We start from the raw sequence: 19,437 nt of genomic DNA on the forward strand, positions 1-19,437 counted from the left end.
CCTTCAGCGAGTCATTCTCCATGGCCACCCGGTTGAGCTGCGCCTGGTATTCCGAACATCTTGTCTCCGTCTGCTCCAGCTGCGCCTCCAGCTCCGCCTCCAGCTCCCTGCTACCACTCTGAAACTCCTCCAGCTCCTCCCGGGTCTCCTCCAGGCTGTTGGCGGCGCGAGGGAGGGCGGGAGGACGGGCGGGAGGGGTGGAGAGAGATGTGGTTAGTTGTGTTGGTTGCATTTTTGTGGGTGGTGGTAATAGTAGTAGTAGTTGTAGCAGTAGTAGTAAAATTAATAATAATAATAATAATAATAATAATAATAATAATAATAATAATAATAATAATAATAAATAAATAATAATAATAATAAGCAAATACTAAATACATTCTCAAATTACATAATCATTGCAACATGTAAGAGAGAGAGAGAGAGAGAGAGAGAGAGAGAGAGAGAGAGAGAGAGAGAGAGAGAGAGAGAGAGAGCAGTGATTCAAGATAGCAAACAGCACTCCTCTGTTCGCCACAACGACGTGTGTATACTTTACCTGTTTACCTGTGTGTTTACTCTCTCTCTCTCTCTCTCTCTCTCTCTCTCTCTTCAAGCACAGTGTATACGTTATCAATTGAATGGGGAACAGAAGGAGGAAGAAGGGGAGGAGGAGGAGGAGGAGGAGGAGGAGGAGGAGGAGGAGGAGGAGGAGGAGGAGGAACAGTTAATAGATAGCGGGACATGTGGAGATAAGGAGGAAGTGGAAGAAGCGTGCCTAGATGAGAGAGAGAGAGAGAGAGAGAGAGAGAGAGAGAGAGAGAGAGAGAGAGAGAGAGAGAGAGAGAGAGAGAGAGAGAGAGAGAGAGAGAGAGAGAGAGTAGAGACACTCGAAGGGAGACATGAAAAGATGAATAGAAGGGGGAGGAGATGAAGAAGGAAAGGGAGAAATGGAGGAAAAAAAGGGAGGGAGGGAGAGAAAAAGAGAGAGAATAAAAGAGAGTATACAAAGACGTGGAGGGAGGCAAGGAGGGAAGGAAGAAAGGAGGGAAGTAGAGAAGCAATAAGATGGAGTGCGGAGAGAGAGAGAGAGAGAGAGAGAGAGAGAGAGAGAGAGAGAGAGAGAGAGAGAGAGAGAGAGAGAGAGAGAGAGAGAGAGAGATGGGGAGGCGGAACATAGGAAAGAACGGCAAGGAAGCGATAGAAAAGGAGGAAAGAAGAGAGAAATGAAGAGGAAATGAAACAGAGGGAAGGAATGCATAGGAAACGAGGCAAGGAATAAAATGAATGTCAGAAAGAAATAAGAGAAAAGGGGAGCAGGAGGAGAAGGAGGAAGACGTGATAAAGGAAAGATAAATAGGAAAAGCGTTAGAGGAGAGAGAGAGAGAGAGAGAGAGAGAGAGAGAGAGAGAGAGAGAGAGAGAGAGAGAGAGAGAGAGAGAGAGAGAGAGAATGTAAGGAAGGAGAAGAGAAGGGAGAGAACAAGATAAACAACTAATAGAAGAGGGGAAGAGGAGGAGGAAGAAATGATTAATGAGAGAAAGAGGGAGAGAGTTGGAGGAGAGAGGGAATGCAAAGGAGAAATAAATAGAAGAAAAGAGCGAGGAAAAGGAGGAAGAAGTGATTATGGAGAGAGAGGAAATGAGATAAAGGAGGGAGAAAGGAGGGAAGAGACACAGATAAGAGGAGAACGAGAGGAGAAAATGATTAATGAGAGAACGAAAGAGGGAAGGAGAAAGGAAAGGAGGGAGGAGGAGGAGGAGATAAAACATGAAGGGAGTAGGAGGAGATAAAACATGAAGGGAGGAGGAGGAGATAAAACAAGAAGGGAGGAGGAGGAGATAAAACAAGAAGTGAGCGAGAGGAAAAGGAAGAAGTGATTAAAGAGAGAGAGGAAAGGAGCTGGAGGAGAGAATGGAGGAGGGAGGGAATGGAGGGAATGAGAAAGGAAGGGAGCTCAGCCTGCAGTTCCACATTCCTCCAACACCCACTAAAAAAATATCTAGTTTGTCCTCACCCACGCCATGAGAGAGAGAGAGAGAGAGAGAGAGAGAGAGAGAGAGAGAGAGAGAGAGAGAGAGAGAGAGAGAGTCAGTAACATTATGAATGGGGGCGTGTGACGTATAAGCGCATACGTTACAAGTGGAGAGAAGAATGAAAGGAGGAGAAGAGGGAGGCGGAGGAGAAGCATGGAGGAGAAGGGAACGAAGTGGATCATCAGCAGCTTGAATTCCACATCCATCTTTCCCCCTCCTCCTCCTCCTCCACCTCCTCCCACGCGCTGGCTCTCTCCACTTACCTCTCCCTCACACTTCCCACGGGCATTAGGCCAGGTGAGAGAGAGAGAGAGAGAGAGAGAGAGAGAGAGAGAGAGAGAGAGAGAGAGAGAGAGAGAGAGAGAGAGAGAGGTAAGTAATGGAGCTAAGATAGAGGAAAGGAATAGGTTGATAGGGAGGTAGACAGGCAGATAGACAAATAGGTAGATAGGTAAATGGGAGGTAAAGGGAGAGAAAGGCAGGAAAATAGAGACAAAGGGAGGAAGAAGGATATAGGTAAATTTTAGGGAAGGGAAGGTAATATGGGAGGAGAAGGTGGTGGTTCTAATGACACCCCCTAAGGTAATAACCCCCTGGGGACATCTGCCTAAGGGTGATAAAGGTGTTGTGGTGGTGGTGGAGGGGGAGAGGGGTGGTGGTGGTGATGGAGGGGGAGGAGTGACAAAGGGAAGGGCCTGAGGGGTAAAGTATTGTTGGGGAAAGGATGAGGAAGGGAGGAAAGGGAAGAGGAAGGGGTGAAGAAGGGGGGGAAGGGAGGGGGTGATGAGGCAGCTGCAATGTGAGCTCCGGGAAGGGGAGGGAAGGGAGGGGAGGGGCAGGGAGGGGAGGGGCAGGGAGGAGAAGAGGAGGGAGAGCATGAGGGAGAGGCAAAGGACAAAACCACATAGGAACACCCACCATGAGAGAGAGAGAGAGAGAGAGAGAGAGAGAGAGAGAGAGAGAGAGAGAGAGAGAGAGAGAGAGAGAGAGAGAGAGAGAGAGAGAGAGAGACTGTATACACAAATACACTCTGAATGATAGAAAATAAAGCGAAAAGAGAAAATAAAATAGGAGAGAAAGAGAGAGCAGGGACACAAACACGACAATTGGCAGGGGACCAACAAGAGGAGGAGGAGGAGGAGGAAGAATAAAAGGAAGAAGAAGAAGGGGAGGAGGGAGGGGAGGCAAATGAGGCTATTCAACCTATCCCATTACCACAAAAAAAAAAAAAATGGCGAAGAAAAGAAAAAGCCAAGTAAATAAAGAAAACAAACGAGGAAAAAATGGCTCAGTCCTCCAACCGTATGATGACGCAATCAATAATCGACGTCACCGCGAGAGAGAGAGAGAGAGAGAGAGAGAGAGAGAGAGAGAGAGAGAGAGAGAGAGAGAGAGAGAGAGAGAGAGAGAGAGAGAGAGACGGACTGGTGACTAACAGCGCAGGAAAGGGTGAATCAGGATAGAGATGGAAAATAGGAAAAAAACGAAACGGAGATGAAGGGAGAAAGGGAGGGGAGAGGAAAAGGGAGGGTAAGAAAGTCCCAGGGAGCATAGGAAAGGGAGGGTGAGGGAGGGTGGGAGCTGGGCAAAATGTCAACGGAAGGGGGAGGGGGGGAGAGCAGGGGGGTATGATGTCATGAGTGAGGGGGTAGTGCCAGTGGGTAAGGGGGGCGGGGATGGGGTAGGGCGTGTCAGGGGGGGGGGAAAGGGTGCCACGTGTCCCAGTTATGGCGTCACAGGGTTGGCACTCCCCAGTCAGTGCCGGAGCTTGAGCCAAGACAATGGTGGGAAGGGAGAGAGGATGTGTAAGGGGATGCATGACTCTTAGGGATGGGGAAGGAGGGGAAGGAGCTGAGGGAAGGGGAGGGAGAAAGGGGAAGGGAGACAGAGTAAAGGCAGGGAATAGGAATAGAGAAACGAAAGAAGAAGGGAAAGAGGGAAATGGAGATGGAAGGGAAGGAGGGGAAGAGGAACGAGAAAGGGGAAGGGGAAGAGCAAGGGAAGAGAGACAGTGAGGAGGCAGGGAATAGGAAGAGAGAAACGAAGGAAGGAGAGAAAGAGGGAAATGGAGATGGAAGGGAAGGAGGGGATGAGGAACGAGAAAGGGGAAGGGGAAGAGCAAGGGAAGAGAGAGTGAGAAGGCAGGAAATAGGAAGAGAGAAACGAAGGAAGGAGAGAAAGAGGGAAATGGAGATGGAAGGGAAGGAGGGGAAGAGGAAGGATGAGAGTAATGGAAAGGAGACAGTGAGGAGGCAGGAAAGGGGAAGAAAGCAAAACCATAATAAGGAAGGAGAACCGAGAAACGAAGAAAGGAAAAAAAAATAAGAGATGGAAGGGAAGGTGGAAAGGGTAGGTGGATGAGTAAGGAAGAAAGAGGAAGAAAGAGGAAGAAAGACGAAGAAAGAAATATTAGAGATGGGAGGAGAGGGGGAAGGTGAAGGGGAGATTAATTGAAGGAAGACAAGCGTGGAGACCAGGAAGGGAGAGAAAATATGACATTACAGAGGAAAGGGAAGAGAGGATGAAAGAAAAATTATAGAAGAAGGGAGAAGAAGGGAAGAAGCTGAAGGGAAGATTAATTGAAGGAAGACAGGCGTGAAGACAAGGAAGGGAAGGAAAACATGAAAATACAGAAAAAGGGAAAAATAGGAATAGCGAAAAAATATAAATGAGAGAAGAGGGGAAGAAGAGGAAGGGAAAGAAAATGAGGGGAGACAAAGAGAAGGGATGCAAAAGGGGAAAGAAAACATCTGAAAAGGGGAAAGAAAGGAAGAAGGAAAATAATGGAGATAGGAAGAAAGGGCAAGGAGGGGAAGGAAAGAGTGAGAGAGGGGAGACAGAGAGGAAACAAAGAAAGGGGAGGGAGAACATCTGAGGAAGGGAAGGAAAGAAAGAAGGAAAATAATGGAGATAGGAAGAAAGGGCAACGAAGTGAAGGGTAGAGTGAGAGAGGGGAGACAGAGAGGAGACAAAGAAAGGGGGGAAAAACATAAGGAAGGAAAATAAAGAAATAAGGAAAATAATGAAGATATATAGGAAAAAATGGCAAGGAGGTGAAGGGTAGAGTGAGTGAGGGGAGACAGTGAGGAGACAAAGAAGGGGGAGGGAAACAAGCCAACACAGAGGAAGGGGAAAGGGGAAGAAGGGAAGGAGAAGGAAAGGGTAAAGATGGGAGGGATATAAAGAGGAAGGAAGGGGAAAGTCTTGTCTGAGGGTAATTAGTAGAGGATGTCTGAGTAGAGGGAGGAAGGGAAAGCGAGGAAAACAGGAAGAGGGAAAGAAAGGGAGGTGAGGGGAAAGAGAGGGAAAGGGGAAGGAAAGGGGAGGTGAGGGGAAAGAGAGAGGGGAAGAGGTAGGGAAAGGTGACGGGAGTATATGATTTGCCAACACACCCGCGTTCCATACATACCATATTATTATTATTATTATTATTATTATTATTATTATTATTATTACAAACTATGGGTAGAATATATATGATTGATTGTGACGTTGATAAATTACTCTACCGAACAGTTTAGGCGATTACTTACACTAATTGCAGACATTTTTACGTGAACGAGAGAGAGAGAGAGAGAGAGAGAGAGAGAGAGAGAGAGAGAGAGAGAGAGAGAGAGAGAGAGAGAGAATTCAGCAGAAAATTAATTACTTCGACAAACGGATATATATTTGCTCATGATAAACACACACACACACACACACACACACACACACCGTGAATGAAGCCAATAATAAACGAAGGAAAAGAAAATGAAAAAAAAATATGGAAGGATGAAACATTAGCACGGATTAAATCTCTCTCTCTCTCTCTCTCTCTCTCTCTCTCTCTCTGACACCAAGACGCGCTAGAAATTCCCTTTGAAGCTCGGCATGGAAAAGACACGAACACACACACACACACACACACACACACACACACACACACACACACACACACACACGAGCACCCTCTGAATAATAAAAAGAAAAACATCGCTATTATGACGCTCGTGTCTAAAGAAGGGAAGAAGGGAGAATGGGAGGGAGGGAGAGAGGGGAGGAACTAAAGAATGGAAGGAAGGAAGGAAGGAAGGAAGGAAGGATAAAAAGGAACTGATGGATGAGTGAGGAACTGAACTGAAGGAGAGAAGGAAGAAAGGGAGGGAAAATAAATGATGGTAGGGAAAGAGGAGAAAAGAAAGAACATAGCAACAGTAATAAATAAATAAAGAGAAGGAAGGACGGAAGGAAGACAGTGAAGGGCCAGACTGAAGGGCCAAAGGGGAAGGAGGGAGGAAGGAAGGAGTAAAGAATAATAAGAGAAAAATAAAAGATAGAAGATGGAATGAAAGCAAATATGAGAGGAAGGAAGGAAGGAAGGAAAGGAAGGAAGGAGGAGGAAATGAAGAATGTGATAAACAGAATCGAAGAAGGAAGTTGACTTGACCTTTCCTCTCTCACCTCCCTTTCTTTCCTCCCTCACCTCCCCTTCTTTCCTCCCCTCTTCCCCTCACCCCTCTCCTTCCCTCCCTCTGACTTAAATCACGCGAGGGACATGTAGATAACCACTGTGACATTGAGTTCCCTTGACCTCTCTCTCTCTCTCTCTCTCACAACCACCAGTACAGCCCCAGGGGAGAACCTTGGTGTTATATACGTTCTCTCTCTCTCTCTCTCTCTCTCTCCAATAATAACGCCGTAACTGGAGACAATATTAGAACACGTTTGGAACACTATCGCGTTTCTATTACGTTCCCACCATAAAAAGGAGAACACAACAGAGAGAGAGAGAGAGAGAGAGAGAGAGAGAGAGAGAGAGAGAGGGGTAAAAGGTGGCCCTGCAGGATCTGACATTTTTATATTGTTACGAGTTATTCCTGTCTGGCGAGGAGGAGGAGGAGGGGAAGGAGGAGGAGGAGGAGGAGGGGAAGGAGGTATTGCAGGTCTCCTTCCTTCCCTCCCTTTCTCTCTAATCAATAGTGATGACCTTGAAATTCTCTCCGAGTGTCTTCCAACGTCACCACCTTCGTCACCACTACGACAACTACCACCACCACCACTACTACTACTACTACCACTACTACTACTACTACCACTACTACTACTACCTCTTCTACAACCATTACCAACCATCTTCTAGCACCATGACCTTTACTACTGTTACCACCACCATTACCATAACCTCAATCACCACCACCATCACCACCTCCACCACTGTCAATACCACCATCATCACCACCACCTCCACGCCTGTCAAGACCACCACCACCACCACCGTCCCATTTCCCTAACACCACCACCACTTTAAGCGCTGACTCACCACCTCCACCACCACCACTACCTTCTCTTCACCACCACTACCACAGCATTGCCCTAGGTGACCTCCCTCTTCACGAGAGAGAGAGAGAGAGAGAGAGAGAGAGAGAGAGAGAGAGAGAGAGAGAGAGACCCAAACATTGCCTATATGTCCTCTGCCTCCGCCTACCACTGATATGACGTCATGAATCTCTCTCTCTCTCTCTCTCCTGACGTAACAAGGCTCACTCCCTCACTCACTCCCACTCCCAAGAGACACCTTAGTTAGCGCCTCATCAACAAGCACACACACACACACACACTTCCCGGTCTATACACACACACGGTCTTCTTATCTTTGGACAAGTTCGTCGTGACTCGTGAGTGGCACGTGACCTGTTTAGGGAGGGGGAGGGGGAGGAGGAGGAGGAGGAGGGAAAGGGGTAAAGCCAAATGCCCTTCATGTGTTCAAGTTTTGGCAAGGTTATGCACTTTTTCATTCATTCATTCATCTATCCATTCCTTTATTCCTTCCTTCCTTTTTTTTCCATTCCCTTCCTTTTTTTGCCATTCTTCCTTGGTTTGCTTATTATCTTTTCACTTCTATATTTCAATCATTCCTCCACGCATTTCTTTATTTTTTACTTCTCTCCGTCTTTTATCCATTCCCTTCCTTCTTTCCTTTTCATCCTGGGTTCACTTATTATCTTTTCACTCATTTATTTAATTTATTCATCTATGCACTTCTTTATTCCTTCCTTCCTTCCTCCCTTCATCTAATCACCCTCTCCATTCCCTTCCTTCTTTTTTTTCAGTACTTATATTTTTTTCACTCCTTTTCCTCATTCATTCATTCATTTATGCAACACAAGAATCTGACCTTCCTCCCTTAATGCAACACTAAAAACCTTGGAATCCTTGCAATACGGGTCCTTGCAACACCCTGACCAGAGAGAGAGAGAGAGAGAGAGAGAGAGAGAGAGAGAGAGAGAGAGAGAGAGAGAGAATCATGTGATGTTTGGCGCCCTTGTGAATAATAATAATAATAATAATAATAATAATAATAATAAAAACAAAAACAACAACAATATCAACAACAGCAACAACAGTAATTACTACTACTACTACTACTACAACAATAACTACTACAACAACAAGAAGATGAAGAGGAAGAGGATAATAAGAGGAAAATCATCACCATCACTATTATCATCACCATCACTATCACCATCATCATAATAATAATGATCATAGCGTGGGGTTATTCAGCTTAAACTCTCGCAATCCGCCACACTTAAAAAAAAAAAAAGACGTCAGTGAATAATAATTATGCTCATTACATTATCTTCGCTTTCTCCTCGGACTCGTTCACATAATTAACACAAGGTACGCAATCTCAGTTTTTTTTTGTGTGTGTATGTGCGTCAGTGTGTGTTAATCTGTCTGCTAAATCGTCTTACATAATATTGCAGTTTCAATTTACACTTTCCAGTTTCAGTAAGTTCTATATTTTACACCAACTCGTTCTTTCCCTCTACCTGTCTATCCAAACTCTTTCATCCATCTATCTATCTATCTATCTATCTCCTGTTCAGAGGCAAGGCTATAACACTCACGCCATCCCTCCCTGCCTCCCATCCACTCATCCATCCATCCTGCATTACTTTGTTCAGTCCAGCGAGTTCTGTTCAGGGTCTTGCTCCTGGCTAGCCTCAGGGACGCAGACAGACCATGACAGTGTGAGGAAGGGAACAGGGAAAGAGGAGGCGATGGAGGAGGTCGGGAAGGAGGGCTACGCAGGGAGGATTGATGGAAAAGAGTGTTACGCGGAGAAGTAGGTATGGATGGAAGAGGACTGATGGAAAGGAGTGTTACGCAGAGAAGTAGGTTTGGATGGAAGAAGTAAAAGGGAAGAAGAAAAGGTGAAAAGAAGAAGGTATAATAAATGGGAGAAGGTTGGGATTGGTGTTGAAAAGGGGGATTAGGAAGTGAAGAAGTGAAGTAGATTGAAGAAATAAAGGGAAGGCAGAAAAGAAGGTGAAAATGGGGAGGTATACATAGAAGGAAGAGGAGAATATTGGGAAAGGCGGTGGATGCAAAATGGATTATAGGAAAACGGAGAAACAGACCGGGAAGGGAGAAGGAATGGAGGAAGGGGAGGTGGTAGGGATGGAGGAAGGTTTAAGGACATACAATGAATAAATAAGGAAAATTATGAGGTGAAGAATATGAATAATAAAAAATTAAAAAAACAGAATGAGGGAGGGAGAGAAAAAGAAGGAAGAGTGACGCAGGAAGGAAGGGATGACAGCTGGGAGGAAATAAAGAGGGGGGAAGAAAAGAAGAGGGGAGAGGTATGAAGGGAAGTAGGGAGGTGAGAGGGGGAGAACAGGGAAAAGGAAGAGGAAGGGATAGGATGATAAGGGGAGGAAAATGAGAAAAGATGGGAAGGAGACAGAAGAATAAGAAGGGATTTTCTTACATCAAGGGAGGCAGCTCAAGGGCAAAAAGTACAGAAACAATAAGAAAAAAGCCCGCCATACGATGCTTCAACAAAAGACAACAGAACGAGAGACCAGAAGAGGAGATACAACACTACGTAAAAAAAACTAAATAAGCAAAATAAATAAATAAAAAGGTTCGCAGCGGTGACGACAGAGTGGAAGCGGTTAAGCTTAATAATACGAGCCAGAATCCAGGTAAAAAAAAAAAAAGCACCTGTATTGCCCGGATAATTACTTTGAAAATAGCTTCCCTTAATAACACGCTTAATTAATCCACACACACACACACACACATGAGGCATCAAGTGTATGTAATTACTGATTAGTTTTGCCGATACCGGTAAATAAAAATGTTTATCTGTACACAAGTAGTTGTTTGAAGGGAGGGATATGACCTTAATTAGTCTTTTCACCTGTTAATGTATATTGCTGACGTGCTTTACTTATAACATATTTTAGTTTATTAATGTGTATCAGTTTACCTGTACGAATGTAACTATAGGGAAGATATGATGTGAATTATACTCATTTTACTTGCTTGTTTATTTATGCATAATCTTTCTATACTTGTTTGTTTCCTTCTTCCTTTAGCTATCTACCTACGTACCTTATCTATCTACTTAGCTAGGTATGTAGGTATATAATTATGATTTACTTAGCCTATGAATTCACACGCATTACGTTTCTTTTATATATTTTCTTTCTTTACTTGTTTGTTTGTTTCGTGTTCGTTCTTCCTTTATCTATCTAGGTACCTATTCGTCTACTTAACTATGCACGTAGGAATGTAAGGATCACTCCAACATCTACGTACATTTAGTTAAACATAAACACGCATTATGTATTTTTTTTTTTTTTGGTATATTCGTTCTTTAAGTGTTTGTTTACTTGTTCTTTCCACATTTATCTAACTACCCACTTATCTACTTAATTACGCATGTACGAATAAAAATATCACTCCATAGCTATTTATAACTTATACATAGATACGCATTTCCTTTGTGTGTGTATTTTCTTTCTTTACTTAGTTGTTGGTTTCTTGTTCTTACCTCATTTATATATCTATCTACCTATTTATCTACTTAACTATGCAGGTGTGAATGTAAATATCACTTCCTTATCTATTTAATCATACATACACACGCATTACCGAATACAAGGATGCGTCACTTCATTATCTTTTTAATTATACATACACACTGTACACAAGGTTATATCAGTCTACCATCTCTTTACTTCCACACACGCATTATACACAAGGTTATGGGTGAAGGGAAGAGAAGGGGGGCATCAGCCTTCACCCACGCCCCCCATACTACATCTCCATCGGTTGAGTAGCAAACCCTCCCTTTACAGCCCCCCAGGAAGCCTCTTGTCGCCTTTTACACTCAGCTACGTACGTGGTTTGGGCGAAGGGCAGACTTAACTGGTCCTCGTAAATCAAGTATATGGGAGGTGTGAAGTTGCCTCATAGCTATCTACTCGTTTTGGTCTTTTTTTTTTACGTTCTACTTTTTTATGTATTTTTTTGTCCAAACTGAAGTTATTCCTAATACATCATACACATGGGAATAAGTACTAATTTTATTTACTTTATTTTCTATTAGTATTTTGTTAGTTATTATTATTATATTCACCAAGAGCCTTTATTCTTTCTTGATACTTCATTATAGTCCCTTTATCACTTCTAACCTTATTATATACTATTCAATCTCATACATACGAGTTTAATCCACACCCAATACATGCAATCTAATATCTAGTTCTTACTCCTCCTTCAGAGCTATTATAACATACTTCAGTCCAACTCTCGGAAGCTCAAGACTCTTATATACACTTCAACCCGATACTCTTTATTATCATCATTTATTATACTATTCTCTAACATTATTATTATATTTGCTTTGATTAAAGTTTTCATTGAGGTCCTTTAGCCATTCCTGTATACTTTTTTTTTATATTCTCCTTGTCACTTCTAACCATATTATCTAATATGCAATCCCACAGTAATTAAATCAATTGTCAGTACATATAATCTAATCTCTAGCTCTTAAGCCTCCCTAATTACTCTTATAACATACTTCAATCCCACTCTCAGAGGCTCAAAACACTTAAAACAATCCTCGATCTCACTCTCAGAAGCTGAATACTCTTAAAATACATTTCGATTCCACCCTCAGAAGCTCAAAACTCTTTAAAACATACTTCAAACCCGCTCCCAAAAGCTCAAAACTCATATATACATTCCAATCCCACTCTCGGAGGCTCAGTAAGGCACACGGAACTATAAACAACAGTTCCCGTAATAGGTCTAAGTCTATAATTACATATTGTTTCTATTATAGTAATGCGGCGTGGGAGAGTGACATGCCAAGGTTATATATATACTGCGGGCCCGGGAATGCCTCGAGCTGCCTCCCGCTGCACAAACGATTATAAGGTCGAGGCCACGGGCTGATGCAAGGGGATTTAGATCTTACCTACGTGCTTTGTTTACCTCATCTACTCTCGGATCTATTATTTTCCTTGCTCTCATTTTTTTTTTTTTTGGGGGGGGTGAGGGTTGTGAATGACGTATGAGAGTAGCTATGCCAGTAGGGGGAAAATGTAGTATCTAGTGTAGCAGTAGTAGTAGTAGTGTTGGTGGTTGTAGTGGTAGTAGCAGTACCAGTAACTTTTCTTTCTCCTCCTCCTCATTATCACTACAACAACAACAACAATAAAAAAATTCGCGTGTTTACAAGCAATTCAAGTCACACATTTTTTTTTACGGCACGTAAGCAATTATTTATCCAATCAAAATGTACACATTACTATCGCTGCACAAAACATCTAATGACTCTTTGAACCCTAATAATGATGATACCCACCCCCTCCTCTCTCTCTCTCTCTCTCTCTCTCTCTCTCTCTCTCTCTCTACGGCAAAGCTGGATGTCATATGCCTTCGACCACAAATATTTATGGACTGGCTTTTAATTGCGAAAGTAATTATAACATACATCGTTTTACAGTTACACATTGCACTAACATTCCTTCCTTCCGTGCAGAACTTACTGATATGCGAAGGTACTGTTATCATATATCGCTTCTAGCTTCACTTTAATCCTTCCGATAACAAGAAATAAAATGAATGAATGAATAAATAAAATAAAATGCGATAATAGTGGAAGTGTCGGCAGCAAAATATAAACTACAAAAATGCTATAAAATCCCGACTCTAATCTACCTGTAACTTAATTAAGAGGAAATAAAGAACAGAAAAGGCGGGATAGTCGATGCAACAGCAGCAAAAACACAACCGCTAAAACAGTACCATAAAAAATGACGCAAGACTGAAGGTTACGGAACGCCCACAACCTTAAACTTCACAATATACGCCTCTTTTATTATCTTTACTACAGTTAGATGTTATAATATTCCCCTTTCCTTCCCCCTTCCGTTTTTCTCTCGGCAGTCCTTCCCCTTTAATTTTTATCTTGACAGCTAATACCCATAGCCTTAGACTTCACATTATATGCCTCCTTTACACCTTTATCACGATTAGATATTATATAATTCCCCTATCTTTCCCTCTTAGCTTTTCTATCGGCAATATGTCCTTCCTATTGGCTTTTCTCTTGATAATTTACACTCACACCCTTAAACTTTACATTATACGCCTCCTTTATCATCTTTATCACGGTTACATGTTATATAATTCACCTATCTTTCCCCTTTAATGTTTTTTTCCTCTCGGCAGTCCTTTCCCTTTAGCTTTTGGCAATACACATCCTCACACCTGCGGCCTCTCCTCCTCCTCCTTTCCCTCCCTCCCCCTCTCCTAAAGCCAACGTTCAACAGGCCCCTAACCGTTTCCCTCCCACGCGAACGTTAACAGAAAGCCTCCAAGTAAGCCTGGGAACACAATAACACAACCTTTTCGTCGCTCTGAAGACAACCAACGACTCTTTCGGGGCATCGGAGCATGAGAAACCAAGGCACAACACAACGGGAAGCCAAGTCAGGGAATACAAATTTAAAACCACTTGGCATCCGCTTGGTTAGTAGTGCAAGGAGGCTGAGAAGAGTTCGTAGTAGTGGATGAAGCTCACAAATACACGATAAAAGAACTTGGAGGGAAGTGAACTGAAAACGATCACACGAAAAGAGAGGAAAGGAGGATATTCATGTTTGTTGATACAGCCCATCTTGTGTATATTTAAATGCCATCCAAGCAAACTGACAATGCAGAATATAACAATAATCCTTACACATAAACGATGAAATAAAAGCAACAACGAGATGGTGAAACACTATAATCGTACGCCAATAGGAAAGGGAATAATAATATTTATGTAGTGGAATCTAGCATCAACAGGAGGGCCTCTCAAATTTAAATACCAGCACCCAAACACACCCAGCGAGGAATAAGAATCACCAACACAATAACAAACACGAAACAAAGACTTAAGGGATGAAATTAAACCTCCAAAACAGAACACTATTAGAAGGGGAAAAAGGAGAAAAGGAAGGTAATAGGTTGCTAAATACTGGGGGTCGATAATTTGAATACCAACCAACCAAACTGTGACGAATAAGAATTGCCAACAAGAACAAACATTTACTCGAACATGACACTCTATGGAGAAGGGGGAGAAGAAGGAAGGGGAAGAAGAAAAAGAAAGAGAAGAGGAAGGAGATAAGAGGTTGCTAAATACTGGGGGTCGATAATTTGAATACCAACCAACCAAACTGTGACGAATAAGAATTGCCTACACGAACAAACATATACTTGAACATGACACTCTATGATGAAGGGGAAGAAGAACCAGAAAAGGAAAGAGAAGAGGAAGGAAATAGGAGGTTGCTAAAATACTGGGCGTCGATAATTTAAATACCAACCAAACAAACTGTGACGAATAAGAATTACCAACACAAACAAACACATCTTCTAACCGAATACTCAAAGAAAAGGAAGAAGAAGAAGACGAAGAGGAATGAAATGAAGGTAATAGGAGTTTGTTACCTAAATACCGAGCGTCTAAAATTTAAATGCCACCCAAACACGCGAGGCTCTGGATGCGCAAGAACAGTTAGGTTATCGATTCCCCAGCCAGCCAGCCGCCTCCTCACCTCTGCTTGTACTCCATGGCCTTCTTCCGCCAGTACTCAGCCTCCTGCTGCGGCGAGGTGAAGCTGGGCGCCGCGTCCCCGTTCATGGCGGCGGCGGGGCGGGGTCAGGGGTCAGGTCAGCTGGTGTGAGGGGCGGGACAACCCAATAATTCGATTTACTGTCCTCCCCGCAGCACTTCCCCTCCTGTAAGTCCTCAGCACGCGCGCCCTGAGGTCATTTCAGTCTGCACATCGTCAGGCCGAGGTCATGGCGAGCACTAGCGGTAACGGGGGTATAAATTCAGGCAGGATCGGGAGAGAGAGTGACGTACATCCACCTCTTCCCACAGCTGCCAGTCGACTGCCAGCAGACGACGCACTCGGACGCAGATCAGCTGACTCTTCCCGCCGCCAGGGGGACCAAGGCACTACAGCAATAAAGGATTTCCAGACACATGCAGAGGGTCAAGAGTCTAGACGTTGAGATCAAAGGAAGAATAAAATAAGGTTGAAGTACTGCAACGCTTATATCTAAAAGCGATGGAGTGTTTCTGAGACCGTTCTTTACTAATCTGGAGGTGGACCAATGCACTACAACATGAGTAAAGGATTTTCAGACACATGCAGGCACTCTAGACGTTTCAGGAGCAAAGAGAGAATAAAATGTGTTAAGATTTTCCAATTTTTATAACTGAGAACAAGGAAGGGGTGTTTTTTGAGGCCGTTCTTTTTAACTATTGAATGGGAGCCAACGCATTTCAACACCAATAAATGATTTACAGACGTATGCAGAGACTCAGGACGTTAAACGAATAAAGAATTGAATAAGGTTGAAATATTGCAACTTTCAATATCTTAGAACAATAAAGCAGGGTTCTGAGGCCGTTTTTCTTAATTACTGAATGGCGCCAATGCATTTTTGCCTGACTTAACTAACACATACCCGCACTGAATAGGCAGCAAATGGTGATAAAGAGGCAGTAACATTATTATTACCTCTACATGAGAACAACAAAGGCGTATTCTTAAAACTATATACCAACTCATAAATATATATACGTACTGTGCCAACCACGAGCTGTGACAAGACGACTTTTAGGGGGAGCAGAAGTTTTCCCCAAGGAGATTTTCCCCTTGACTCAGGCCCTGCATCACGATCCCATTTAATCAATATTTCTGCTGAAGGGCTCATGGTGAAATGGTTGGTGCACCTATCCTTGCTCCTCTCCTCTTCCATCCATTCTTCCTCTCACCCCTCCACACCCATTTGAGTTTCCTTCCTGCGCCCTTGTCTGTTCTCCCCTCCACGGATGCCTCATCAAACTGGACTGGTATATGGTTTTTATCTCGGCGCATTACTCTTTATGCCCTCCCTAAGACTGTGAATATGGAAGAGAAAGGGGAAAATGTGGGTCTGATCAATACTAGAAAAGTAATGTCCATCTCAGTCTGGACTTTACTGCTTCTCCACTATTGTAAAATTTCACACCAGAATCATGAATAATGTTGAGGAATGGGATGTGTTTACTGGAGATACTAGGAATGTAATTCAATGTCTATTTGATATATCATATGATAATTAAACAGTTTAAACTATTATGCAAGCGATGTAGGATTCAATAGGAAATACTACCAATGACCAATTACCTGCATTCCATGATCATTGAGTTGTCAACTTGATCCACTAATTAGCAATACTGATACAAAAAACATCAAGACCGACATGTTCTTTCTAGTCTTCCTTTACAAAATCATGGTGCTGGTTGGTGTATTAACACTGTGGTGCAGTAGCTATCGTGCCAAGCTATTTATCTGCGGGTCTGGGTTTGAATTCCAGCCTGGACAGTCGGTGTGCACTTCACCCAACCGTTCATCCTCCCTTTTGGGCTGTCCAATAAATGGGTACCTGGGGAAACCTAGGGGAGGTAACTGTGGTAACACAGATGCCACACTGACCCTGTCTTGGGATAACAGGTTCTCAAGGGCAAATGTGAAGATGAGCACCAAGGCCAGCTTTGGCTATGCCCCCAGCTTGTCTTTTTAAGGGAACTGACTACTCCATCTGTTGCAGCTGGGATCACTGCACTCCTCTGAGGTTTACAGCAGAGAACAAACCTTCCTCTACACTTTATTGACTAATTAGATCCTTTACAGTAATATGTAAGCTTAGACTGAGAAGTTAATTGTATTTAACTAAACACAATTATGTACATGGGGTGCACAGGTGTTTTTGGATATTAAAAAGAATTACAGTTTCTCTTTGGGCAGAAATAATAAAAAAGTTTCCTTTCTAAAATTAAAAGTCTTAGTAATAGGACAGGAGGCAAGACAAGAGTCGGAGGCTTGTTCAGGAAAATCTGAACATGAATGCAAGTTCTGCAAAATGCAGGCACAGAACACTAGAATGAAGGCTTGGGATGATTCTATAATTTTTATTGACAGGACTACAAACCAGGTGTTTGGAATGGTTAAAAAGAAATCATTGATAACTTGTTGATGAAGTAATGCACCAATGGTAATAAAATAAAAATAAACCTGATGGGAGGGATGAGAAAGCCCCCCACCATACCCCCCAAGAGAGGTGAAAGACAGCTTGAATGAAGGTGAATAAATAATTAAGTCCCTGCTAAGTGAGGAAACATCACAGGTTCTGTATAAGAGAGGCGTTGACCGAATATACTTGTCGAGGTTGTGATGGGAAGTGATGGGCTGAGAGGGCATGTCCATGCTGTCGCTGCTGCTGCAGGGCAGGGCAGTAACAAGGTGTGCCCTCAGAGATCTATACAGTGCCAGCACAGGCATACCATTGTGCCTGGTTCCCCCTGAGTGAGGTGGTCGTGGTGCCAACTGGAGTCCTAAGGAACCACGCCATCTTGGTGGGGGTGAGGTGTTGGGGAGAGCAGGTCACGGCTGCCACCCATCCATGGCACTCAAACTTACAAGGCAACTCTCACACCCACACACAGGCACATCTCCATGAATTCCCACCCTCAGCCACAGCCACACATGCCTGTGCTGGAACCAGTCTCCTCTACATTACTGAAAATGTTGAGTAATATGGAAAGTAGGAGTACATCTATAATACTTGTTGAGCTGATTAACCGTAGTGGTCTACATTTACCAACAGTAAAAATAGGAGGCACACCCAAGACCATTCTCTCCTTCCAGTCAAACTGTTGCTTCTTGCTGACAATGCTCCCCCCTCCCCCCTAACTGGCGAACAATCTGCCCATGTTGAGAATGTGTTTTTAGGGTTTTCTTTGTCCTTAAAACAATTTTAATAAAACCAGCATATCCACAAGTTTTGTGCAAGATGCAGGATGAGGAGCAGGACTCACTTGTCCTGTGAGCTGTACTGGTCAACACCTTGCTCCACAGGGAACTCAGAGGACATGCCCTTCAGGTACTCTGAAATGTCCCCTTTCATTTCCTTCTCTGTGCTGCAGATGTTCTGAACGGCAGAATCAATGTAGTTGTTATCAAACCCGGCATAGGCAGCAAGAGACTTGAACTGATCAACAAGATCATTCATGTTGAAATTGGTGGTGTCAGGAACTTGAATGGAAGCCAAAGGCCCTGAAAAAAAGATGGAAATATCCAGTTGTACAATACATGACAGCTGCAAAGTAACACCACACACAAATCTTTCCTACATCTGAGCATCATCCATGCCAACTTAACTAAATCACACACTACTTCTGGAACTCCATTTGCTCTAATTTATGTTTTTACAAGTGACCAGAAAATTCATGAATCAGGAACTGATTTAGCTTCTGTATGGTTTAAACATATTTGAGGAATATTATCTCAGCAAGCACTAATTCTAATCCTTTCCATGTCATCAAGACCCTAAATGAAAACAATGGCATAACAAGAACACTATTAGGACTAGCTACACCACACACCAAGGAACACCAATGGGAAAAAAAAACCAACAATCTGTATTTACACACAAAAAATAGGTACTTTACATGGATGAAAATATTATACTCATATTGCTAAGGGTCTTATGGGAAAAAAAGAGGATGCATTCTAGGAGATAAAATCTATCTACAGCAAATGTTTCATCCAGCAGTGAGCTATAATTCTGCTGGACGTTTGTTTGTTTATTTCCGGTGTGGTCGTCATCACCAGCAGAAAAAGTCTGCACATGTCAGTGTGAGGGATGAGGACACCAAGAGTATCTGAAGGAAGATTTAGCTGCCCATACACACCCCAGCCTGCCAGCGACGAGCCGAGGTGAGAGCTGACTGCAGTCCTGCCAAGTGAGCTCCTCTACTGTCTTTGCACATAAGTTCTCAAATGCTATTGTGGCCTCAATATTCTCTGATGAGTCAAGAGAAAAGGAATGTGTGCTATGCAGGCAGCTTTGTATTGTAAATATTTGATGATGAACTTTATACATACTTGCCCCCTAATTTAATTCTGATTCCTTTTTTAATAAAAAAGCTTGGATATGTTTGTGATTTTGTAAGCACTCTTCCATACTGTACTCATATCAGGGAAAAAATACAAAAAAATTGAACTAAAGTAAGAAAATGAAATATTTGTAA

The 19,437-nt window shown here is 43.0% G+C and overlaps 2 protein-coding genes across 14 annotated transcripts in view; both read right to left on the bottom strand.

Annotated features, from left to right (window-relative positions):
* LOC127003278 (nuclear distribution protein nudE-like 1) overlaps positions 1 to 15,255 on the bottom strand; it is a 69,235-nt gene extending 53,980 nt beyond the window's left edge. For all 11 annotated transcript variants that reach the window (XR_007757027.1, XR_007757026.1, XM_050869730.1 and 8 more), the window contains exons 1-2: positions 14,906 to 15,255; positions 2 to 155 (exon numbers count right to left, since the gene is read on the bottom strand). Coding sequence is in view for 9 of the 11 variants with exons in the window: in XM_050869730.1 (XP_050725687.1) it covers positions 2 to 155; positions 14,906 to 14,991 (240 nt within the window). In the remaining 2 variants the exon portion in view is untranslated. The remainder of the gene's footprint in view (position 1; positions 156 to 14,905) is intronic.
* Positions 15,256 to 16,999: 1,744 nt separating this feature from the next.
* LOC127003281 (cytoskeleton-associated protein 5-like) overlaps positions 17,000 to 19,437 on the bottom strand; it is a 72,650-nt gene continuing 70,212 nt past the window's right edge. For all 3 annotated transcript variants that reach the window (XM_050869740.1, XM_050869741.1, XM_050869739.1), the window contains one exon: positions 17,000 to 18,460. In XM_050869740.1, the coding sequence (XP_050725697.1) occupies positions 18,219 to 18,460 (242 nt within the window). In that variant the 3' untranslated portion in view covers positions 17,000 to 18,218. The remainder of the gene's footprint in view (positions 18,461 to 19,437) is intronic.

The sequence above is a fragment of the Eriocheir sinensis genome, chromosome 25, assembly GCF_024679095.1.
Source record: "Eriocheir sinensis breed Jianghai 21 chromosome 25, ASM2467909v1, whole genome shotgun sequence".
NCBI classification, from domain to species: Eukaryota; Metazoa; Arthropoda; class Malacostraca; order Decapoda; family Varunidae; genus Eriocheir; species Eriocheir sinensis.